Source organism: Bactrocera neohumeralis, unplaced genomic scaffold, assembly GCF_024586455.1.
Source record: "Bactrocera neohumeralis isolate Rockhampton unplaced genomic scaffold, APGP_CSIRO_Bneo_wtdbg2-racon-allhic-juicebox.fasta_v2 cluster10, whole genome shotgun sequence".
Classification (NCBI taxonomy): Eukaryota; Metazoa; Arthropoda; class Insecta; order Diptera; family Tephritidae; genus Bactrocera; species Bactrocera neohumeralis.
Window position 1 is genome coordinate 27,965,466 of NW_026089623.1, and position 10,625 is coordinate 27,976,090.

The 10,625-nt window shown below is 41.9% G+C and overlaps 1 protein-coding gene across 1 annotated transcript; it reads right to left on the minus strand.

The window, feature by feature from the left end:
* Window positions 1–3,046: 3,046 nt before the first annotated feature.
* Window positions 3,047–8,428, minus strand: LOC126765599 (uncharacterized). Its single transcript, XM_050483209.1, has one exon. It carries the CDS (start codon window positions 8,426–8,428, stop codon window positions 3,047–3,049), a length of 5,382 nt encoding a protein of 1,793 aa, XP_050339166.1.
* Between the last annotated feature and the right edge of the window lie 2,197 nt (window positions 8,429–10,625).

The following is a 10,625-nucleotide window of genomic DNA, read 5'->3' on the forward strand; positions in this document are numbered from 1 at the left end:
TATTGGAATCGGTCCCGCGTTTGTTTTGCGTCTGACACAAACCTTACCAAAAGGGTCAAAAGTATTTTTTGACAGATACTTTACTACTTTGCCGCTGTTAGAAAAGCTTCTGGAAAATGGAATTTACGGAACTGGAACAATTATGCGAAACCGCATAAAATGTGTCAGTTTGACCAACGACAAAAAAATGAAAAGAGGAGATATGGAGGAATTTTGTGATCCAAATGACAAAGTTGTCGTTGTACAATGGAAGGACTCGAAGTCAGTTTTACTAGCCTCAACCGTATTTGGCTGCAGTCCAGTGGATGTCGTTCGTCGTTGGTGCACAAAAGAAAAAAAATCATCCAAGTTGCTCGTCCAAATATAGTCCAGCACTACAATAAGTTAATGGGTGGTGTGGACATTTGCGACCAACAAATGGAAGCGTACCGAACATTTTTTAAAACCCGAAAGTGGACACTAAAGGTAATTATTCATTTCATTGACTTAGCGTGTTGCAATGCTTGGATGGAGTATCGTATTTTTTGTCGGGAAATTAGAATGCCACCAAAGGCTATACACGATTTACTAAGTTTTCGGCTTGCGCTAGGAGAAGCTTTGGTAGCAGATCAAACTAAAACGAACGTGGAGTGGTGCTCTGGATCAGAATCAGGCGACGTTGATTTAACTCCACATTCTAAACGATACCGTCCAGCAGACCAACCATGCCCTGAAAAGCGGCTAGATGGTATCAATCACTGGCCAGAAGAATCTGACCTAAAATCAGCCCGTATGTGCCGTCGAAAAGAGTGTAAGTCTCGTACGCGCACGCGATGCACCAAGTGCGATGTATATTTATGCTTAAATAAGAAAAAGAATTGTTTCACTATTTATCACACGAAAAAATAAATAAAAAGTTTAAATGGATGGCATGTGTGGGTTTGTTTATTTCAAACGAAATCAGACCGAGATGCATCAAATGTGCGGGTCCTCAAAACACTAGAAGGAACTTGAAACTCAAAAATTTAGATGGCGAATATGTTTTTATATCACATAAAGACTGTATGTTCTAAAAATGGGGGAGAAAAATTCAGCAGTTTAGTGTCAGGTCTGAAAGGGTTAATAATATGTTTAATTGTAAATTAGTTTAGTTGTTATTTGGATTTTAAACAATAAAGGTCAATTTGATCACAAAATATTTTTTTACGACTTTGTAACTAATAGGTCGTTAATTTATATGTATGTATATATGTGAATATGTTATATATATTTATGACATACTATCATAATATCCTAAAAACTTAATATATTACAAGAATATTGTTTGCAAATTACATTTCTTCATTTATATTTTCATACGCATCTACATATATGCACATATGTAGTTACATACATATGTAAGTAAAATTCAAATTCAAATCGTGATATTATCATTTATCACATCATACATATGCATACTTATGTGTACGACATTGCCGAACAAATAATGTATACACAAACCAACATACAAATATGTATGCGTACACATGTAAATATGTGCGTATGACATTCCCACACAAATAATGCGTTCACATGTAGATACTTATGTCACCCGCAAAAATTAAAAATATTGCCCTACAAAAACAACAATCGCTGTAGCATCAGCAGCGTCACAAGTCAATATGGCAGCCAAATAGTCGATGCCCAAATTTGTAGAAAACACCTAAAAACAATATTTTCATTCATAAAAACGAACATCATTACATCTCCCCGAGCATGCCTTTGCCAACAAGCGTCTTTTCGCGACGATGGCAAAAGCTAAAAATCATAAATTGAACAATATCTGATATTTGCATGAGAAGGAAAAAGTGACAACCCAGCAAATATAAGTATTCAAATATACATTATTAGAATAAAATTAACAACATAGTTTAATTGTCGATTTTCAAGTCAAGAAATGTGTCTAAGAAAATATTCAATATTCCTCTGATTTATGTGAACAGTGGATCCCGGTTAAGTAGTACTCCGCTTAAATGAAAATCATCCCTCTTAACTGCCTATATCTTGCTGCATCTCACGGTTTGTTTTTTAAAATACATAGAAATTATTGTTTTAAGTACACTCGATTAAGTATTCGCACTCGCTTATGTGCCATATTATATTTTAAATTTTAACAAACCACAAAAATCTGTATCTTTGATTGTGGCACATAACCGGGATTGACTGTATTTGTCAAGGAATGTACAAAATATTGTTACGCGGCTTTCAAAAATCTGCGTCGACATGTATGCAAGCTCACACACAAACATACATATCTACGCTGGTTTGTAGGCGAAATTGTTACAACGGCAAGGGAAGCAGTCACACACAAACAATGTTGTTGTCGCGTCATTCTTTCGACACATTGACTCTTTGACATGAAAGCAAAAAATATGAGCTTCGCCATTGGTTGTCCGCGTCAACGGAAGCATTGAATGTACATATTTACATACATTTGTTGCATGTAGACAAATTTACAAACATTATGCGTATGGTTATTTTATATTTGTTTACATGTGGCAATTGGATATCGATCTTTCGTTTGTGTTTTCGGCAGAGCCCGGATTTGCTACCAGTAAAACAATGTTGTTGTCGCGTCATTCTTTCGACACATTGACTCTTTGACATGAAAGCAAAAAATATGAGCTTCGCCATTGGTTGTCCGCGTCAACGGAAGCATATATGTATGCCCACATACATTTAAAATGCGTACACGTTTATATTTGCGATGACAAACATATATACAACAATTTATTTCTATAAAGAAAAGGTTATTACAATATTCAATGATCTGCAAGATCAACTTACCGCAGTGTCTCAGCCTATCTCTTCGGCGTTCGGAAATTGAGTGAATTATAATCGGCGTTCCAACAGTATGGACACCGAAAACGAACGTCGGGAATAAAGGACACTGCGATAATTCACAATAATGTGCTTAAACTAATAATTCACAGTGATCCTTAAACTGATTAAAATTATTAACTATAAATTCGTTACAAATAATCGCCGTTTTGTTACATCCCCCCCTCCGTGAATCGATCCGATTCACTTACTTCACGTCCAAAACGGCTAACTTTGACACGGGGCGACGAAGGATTCCACTGCTAGTGCGTACATCAGCTCTCCTGATAATGCCATCAGATCCACGGTGTACCGCTTCTACCCGACCACGGCACCATTGCTTCCGCGGCATGTTGACGTCGCATACAAATACCAGATCACCAACCTGAATTGGTTTTGGTCTTTCACACCACTTCATTCGACGAGTAAGCGTCGGCAAATACTCAAGAATCCATCGTCTCCAGAAGGTGTCTCTTAACTGTCGGGCGATGCGCCACTGTTTACCAAGTGCGCAGGGTTTCGTGACGACATCATTGACGGCTGGCGTTTGTGAAGTATTGGCAGCACCAAGCAAGAAATGATTCGGAGTGAGCGGTTCATCCTGATCTGATGATAGCGGCAGATGTGTGAGTGGTCTGGAGTTGACGATGTTCTCGGCTTCAATTAACAAACTCTGCAGCGTGTGCTCGCGAGGGGCAACTTCCTTTAAAGTTACATTGAGAACACGCTTTACGCACCTTACCATACGCTCCCATATGCCACCTTCTGCAGGATTGTTCGGACAATTGAATATCCATTCAACTCCTTTCACAGCAAGATCGTCCTGAATACGATGACAATCAAACACCTCGGAAAATCGTTTTCCTTCATTATTGGCTCCTACGAAATTCTTACCGTTGTCGCTACGAATCCTTACTGGCATACCGCGACGATTGATAAAGTTTCGAATTGCAAGAATGCATGCATCTGTCGAAAGATCGGCAGCAACTTCCAGGTGAATCGCTCGCGTTGTTAGGCAGGTGAACAACGCCACCCATCTTTTCTCCTTACGCCGACCAACTGTTACGTTGAGAGGACCAAAGTAATCAATACCTGTGTAAGAAAATGGCCTCACGAATGGCGTTAGTCGATCTTTTGGCAATTGACCCATCATAGGCTGTGAGGGTGTGCACCTTGAAATTTTACAAATAAGACATGTCGATATGATCTTCTTCATAATACGTCTTATGTTCGGCACCCAGTATCTTTGCCGAACCTCACAAATCGTCGCCTCCACGTTCTGATGTTTCATCCGATTATGACAATCCAGTAAGATCAAGCGTGTGAGATCATGGTTTGGCGCTAGGATGATAGGTCGCGTGGTATCATACGGAAGCCAGCTGGCAGCATCTATACGTCCGCTAACACGCATAACACCTTCCGTGTCGATAAACGGGGAGAGTGTGTATAACTCAGACCCCTTCTCTACATTTCCGCCTTCTTTCAATTGATTAATCTCAAGTGAGTACGAGGCAGATTGGGCAAGGCGGCATAGGAAAATTTCGGCTACTTTTAATTCCTCGGCGTTCAGGCACCCTTCCACTTTTTTGTGACGACACAAATCTATAAATCGGATGACCCAAGCGACCGTTCGCTTTAGCTTAGTTAAACTTGAAAATCTTGTCATGTCTATAACACATGACGGCGCGGCTAGCATTACAAATTTCGGGCGAAGCTCTTCACACTCTTCTAACAGATCAGGGATTCCTTCAGACGTAGGCCAGGCTACTTCTTCTTCCGTTAAAAATGACGGCCCATTTAGCCATCGTGAAGTTGGATGACTATCGAATGTCGTACTTGGTCTTGTTGCCTCATCAGCAACGTTCTTCTCTGACGGTATCCAACGCCAGTCGTTAGCGTCGGTAGCGGCGAGAATTTCTGCGACACGATGTGCTACGAATGGTTTGTAGCGACGAGTTCCCGATCCAATCCAACTCAGAACAGTTTTGGAATCGCTCCACATCACGCGTTTTTTGATTGCAACTGAATGATCTCTGACGATAGTCTCTAGCAGTCGTGTTCCTAAGACGGCTGCCTGCAATTCAAGGCGTGGAATAGTCATTGGTTTTAGTGGAGCACACCTCGTTTTGGCACATACGAGTACGACGCAAACTTTGTTATCTGTATACGTTACTCTCCAGTAGGCTACGGCTGCAAATACATCTTCACTGGCATCTACGAAGATGTGAAGTTGCACTTCGGCAGGTGGTCCACGGGCGAAATAGTGACGAGGGACTCGAAAATTCAATACATTTTTCAACTGACGGCGCCACTTGTCCCACTCTTGACATATAGGTTCAGGCAGAGGCTCATCCCACCGCAATTCGTAACGCCACGATTCGCGCACCAACAATTTTGCGTTGACCATAAATTTGGATAAAAATCCAAGCGGGTCAAATACTGACATGACTATGCTTAGTAGCTCTCTTTTCGACGGTCGTTTGTGTCCACTGATGACTTCAGCGTCCACGTTGTTAAATTTGAGTGTGTAACTAAATACGTCGCTACTTGGTTGCCAATACATTCCAAGCACGCGTTCTACTGCTAATGTGACTAGGCTATTTGTCAGTTGTTCCGGTTTATAACCATTTAGGGCGATTTTGGCTTCTAGGGAATTTGAAGAAAAGTTGCGTAGTTCAAACCCGGCATTCTTGTGAATACGTCTGACTTCATTGGCAACTTTAATGGCTTCTTTAACGTTGTCGAAACTATCCACGAAGTCATCAACATAGTGATGCTTTGTGATAGAGTCGTAGGCTCTTGGACAGCTTTCGCGGTGCTCAAGTGCGTTAATATTTTTAACATACTGGGCCGTGCAAGGCGAGCATGCGGCTCCAAATGTCATTACCAGCATTTCGTATACGTCTGGACGAATTTTGTCGTTACCGTCCCTCCAAAGAAACCTTTGGGCACTTCTATCTTCTTCTCTTATAGAAATTTGGTGAAACATCTCTTTAATATCGGCGGCGATGGCAATTGCGCCAACCCGAAAATTAAAAAGTACTGTCGGCATTGGTTGATATTGTTGAGGACCCTTTAGCAGGTAACTGTTTAGTGAACAACCGTTGACGACGGCGGCGGCATCAAACACTAGGCGCAGTTTACCGGGCTTATTGACATTCATCACACCGAAGTGTGGAAGGTACCACGTTCTTGGACATGTAATTGCAGCTTCTTCTGGGCGCAATTTTCTGGCATAATTCTTATTTATGTAATCCCGAATGATAGCACGATACTCTCGGGCAAATGTTTCGTCTCGTCTCATCTTACGCTCGATTCCGACCAGTCTTCTCTCGGCCATGGAGTAGCTGTCGGGGAGCTGAACATTATCTCGTTTCCACAGGAGACCGGCTTGGAAACGTCCGTTAATCTTCGTGACCGTGGACTCGAGTATCTGGCGCGCTCTTTTATCATCATCAGGCTCGACGAGTGGTGCTGGACGTACACCGAAGCTCTCGATACTAAAGTAATCGGCCACCATATCATGCAGATATTTATCTTCCGAGACGGACATATGCAAACACGACGTCTTCGCTTGACTGAAGTTATCAGTCGGCCCGAAGACGACCCAACCTAACTTAGTATGTGCGGCATAAGGACCCTTATATCGTAGGGTTTCGATCTCACTAGGAATTCCCAAGTGGCTGTGGTCTAATCCAATAAGCAACTTGGGAACGGCGTTGTCGTACGTTTGAATCGACAACCTTTTCAAACGAGCTTCATCTACGTCAGCTTTCTGTAAACTTTGTATCGGAAGTTGTAAATCCTGGATGCCGTAGACATGATGCAATTTATATTTCTGGCCTGAACTGGAACCACTAATCTCGATGTCGACGATAGTTGCGTTATCAGTAGCAGCTCTTCCTCCCAGCCACTGTAGGGATACTCGGCTTTGATGACCCTTTACTCCGAGCTGCTCAATCAAAGAAGAATCGGCCATAGTTATCGATGATCCTTCATCCAGTAGAGCGAAAGTCTTAATTCGAGCATTGTGACTATGCACTGTAACTGGAACTATTCTAAACAACACTTTTTGTTTATTCATTCCACTGTCTGTACAACTGAGTACTGCATCGGCTGTGGTTGGTCCAGGTGGAATCTCAACCCTTTGTAGCTTTGACATGTTCCTCGGTGGCTCGTGTAACAGTTTGTTATGTACTCTTTGACATCCGTTCGTTCTGCAGGTTTTCCGTCGGCGACAATCTCTTGTGGTATGACCACCCTGAAGACAAGAGAAACATAAGCGAAGGAGCTTGGCTTTACTCCATCTGTCACGGATGCTTAGCGACTTGAACGTGTCACAATCGAATATGTGGTGTCCAACATGGCACAGTGGACATAGGATTTCTCTGGCGTTGTTGGCGGTTTGAAGAAGAACGCGGCGCTTTGGTTCGCTCGAATGTGTGCGTCCACTATCTTGTACTGTACATATTAGATCGGCTACTCCACTAAGCCAGGTACTGAAATCTTTAATTGTGGGATATGGCTGTATCGTCAATGAGGCTTTTGCCCACTCGAGTTTCTTGCTCATGGGTAGCTTTCCCACAAGCTCCTCCAATAACGTTGGATTACACAAGTGCTGCTGACCATTTACTGACTGTAGGAACACGGCTAGGTTTTTTACTTTGACTGAGAAAGGAATCATTTTGTCGATGGCGGATTCTGATATGTATGGCATCTCCCGTACTTGGCGAAGCTGACATTTGATAAGTAATTCTGGACGGCCGAATCGAAATCGCAGAGTGTCCATAACGGCAGGAACGTTATCCGGATGGATTAGGAGTGAGTGCACTGTCTCTCTAGCCTCACCCTTTAAACATCTCTGTAGACGTTGATTGTTTTCGAAATTCGAATAATTGTATGATGCAGTTGACTGTGCAAAGGCGGCGGCGAACATAGGCCAGTCTTCTGCGCGTCCGTCGAAATCTGGCAAATCTTGAATTTTTCTCGGTAGTGTAAGCAGATATGAACTGTCTGGTGTAACGTTAACAAATGGCTGCGACTGTAATGAAGTTGAAGGCATAGCACCTATGGAAGAGGCGGTGGCTGTGAAGATCGGCGATGTAGTACCTTCATAAGGGCACTGAGTGTACGTATGCGTGGCGGCTGTATACGTTGACGTAGGCTGCATAGAAATGTACGAACTATTCTGCGAGTTCGTTGTTGTCTGCGTTGAGACTGCTATCGGTTGTGTAGCGGTATCTACAACGGGATCCACTGAGGTCGCAATGGAATTTGACCTTGATCCGTCCTCTGCTCGTATCGTGGACTTCAGAAGTTCACACTGGCGTTCACTTTCCTTCAACTTTACCTGGGTACCTCGCAGTTGGTTACTCAGAGCATTGATTTGCTTTTGCATGGCAACGAGCATTTGTTGCTGACTTTCTACTGTAACTTTAGTAGATGCGCTAGAGTTAGTTGACGCAGTACCTTGATGACTGGATCCGTTATCCACATCATCATTATCCAATCTTTGATCTTCAACTGCAACTGACTTACTAAGACTGTCTTGTTGTTGAATTCGCATACTCTTTCTAGTTGAGTTTTCCATTGTTATAATACGGCGGCTTGAAGGAAAATGTTACAGAAATATGATCGGCACTTTGGCAATATAAACGTTATAATGTTAGCGATGAATAGCGGGATGGCGTCCCGTTTGGCGACGTGGCGACTAGGATTTTGGCGGCGAATAGCGGGATGGCTTCCCGGTGGCAATATAATTCCTATAACGATGGCGACTAATTAGCGGGAAGATGTCCCATTTGGCGATGTAAAAACGTTATGACGTTGGCGGAGAATTGCGGGATGGCTTCCCGTTTGGCGACGTAACGGCTACGACGTTGGCGACAAATAGCGGGATGGCGTCCCGTATGGCAACGTAACGGCTATGACGTTGACGGAGAGTTGTGGGATGGCTTCCCGTTTAGCGACGTAACGGTTACGACGTGGCGGCAAGTAGCGGGATGGCGTCCCGTTTGGCAACGTAACGGTTACGACGTGGCGGCAAATAGCGGGATGGCTTCCCGTTTGGCGACGTAACGGTTACGACGTGGCGACAAATAGCGGGATGGCGTCCCGTTTGGCAACGTATCGGCTATGACGTTGACGGGGATAGCGGGATGGCGTCCCGTTTGGCGATAGACACGTTAACAAGTTGTGTCACGATGGCGACTCGTATATATTATGTACTCCACTGGCACGGGAGTTACGGCAATGCAAATTGGCTGTTTGCATTCAATTTGGCGACAATATAAAAGAATGCATAGTCTTGCGTGATAAAGATCTTGCTAAATACAGATCCGGCGAAATGAAGACCATGCAAAATAAAGATCGCAGTAAAGACCAATGCGAAATAAAGATCGCAAATAAGAGGCGCAAAATAAAGATTGCGAAATAAAGATGTCTCAATTCCGTTGGCTGGCGAATTTAATTGTGTTCAAACCCATGTATGCCCACATACATTTCGTACAACAACAATTTATTTCTATAAAGAAAAGGTTATTACAATATTCAATGATCTGCAAGATCAACTTACCGCAGTGTCTCAGCCTATCTCTTCGGCGTTCGGAAATTGAGTGAATTATAATCGGAGTTCCAACAGCATGGACACCGATAACGAACGTCGGGAATAAAGGACACTGCGATAATTCACAATAATGTGCTTAAACTAATAATTCACAGTGATCCTTAAACTGATTAAAACTATTAACTATAAATTCGTTACAAATGTTCTCTGTTGGAAACGAGCGATGGCCAGATTGAAATCTTAAAAAATAAATATGTAAACGGAGGGATTTATTGCATCGTTCAAGACCACTTATACAAAATGTAAAACGGCACGATTCCGATTACTTTGGCGGCGGGGTAAAAAAAACGAATTTCCATATAAATGGGGTATGTGCGGATAGGGTAGCTTCTCCAGAGGAGGAATATCCGAAAATAATGTAAAAATAACTAATATTTTTTTAAATATTCACGTTTAAAAATTCAAAAATTTGCACTAAGAAAACATGTTATTTCTCTATGTTTCTCTAAATTTTTTCACATTTTTCTCTTGTTATATTTAAATATACACTTTAAAGATTGAAATAAGTTCACATTTCACTTTTATTTTGTAATATTTTACCTATATTTATTAATTTAAAAATCACTTAGAACACTCATCGTTGCACAGGCTAGATTGTTTACAATTATGAGGAAAACGAGCGTTGCCACATCTCAAACACCAAATTTGTAGTATTCTTAACGATTTTTCTTTGTTTATATACATATGTATATATACATATTTATACATATATACTATACATATGTATGTATATGTATAATATGCGATTTATGTTTAATAAAAATAAATAAGTAAAAATCTATAATAATATTGTAAAATTTATATCATATCGGGGTGACTGAAGTACTTTCGCGTAGTACTCCTTTCTGCGTTGGCGGCCTTCGGCCGCGCTTTAAAAAAATAACCCTGGTCGAGCGAATACCCGGTGTGACTGAAGTACTTTCGCGTAATACTCCTTTCTGCGTTGGCGGCCTTCGGCCGCGCTTTAAAAAAATAACCCTGGTCGAGCGAATACCCGGGGTGATTGAAGTACTTTCGCGTAATACTCCATTCTGCGTTGGCGGCCTTCGGCCGCGCTTTAAAAAAATAACCCTGGTCGAGCGAATACCCGAGGTCACTGAAGTACTTTCGCATAGTACTCCTTTCTGCGTTAAAATAAAAAAAATATATTGAGTTTCGTTAT

Excerpts from the sequence above, each read along its gene's own strand:
- LOC126765599 (XM_050483209.1), bottom strand. The coding sequence starts at position 8,428 with ATGGAAAACTCAACTAGAAAGAGTATGCGAATTCAACAACAAGACAGT.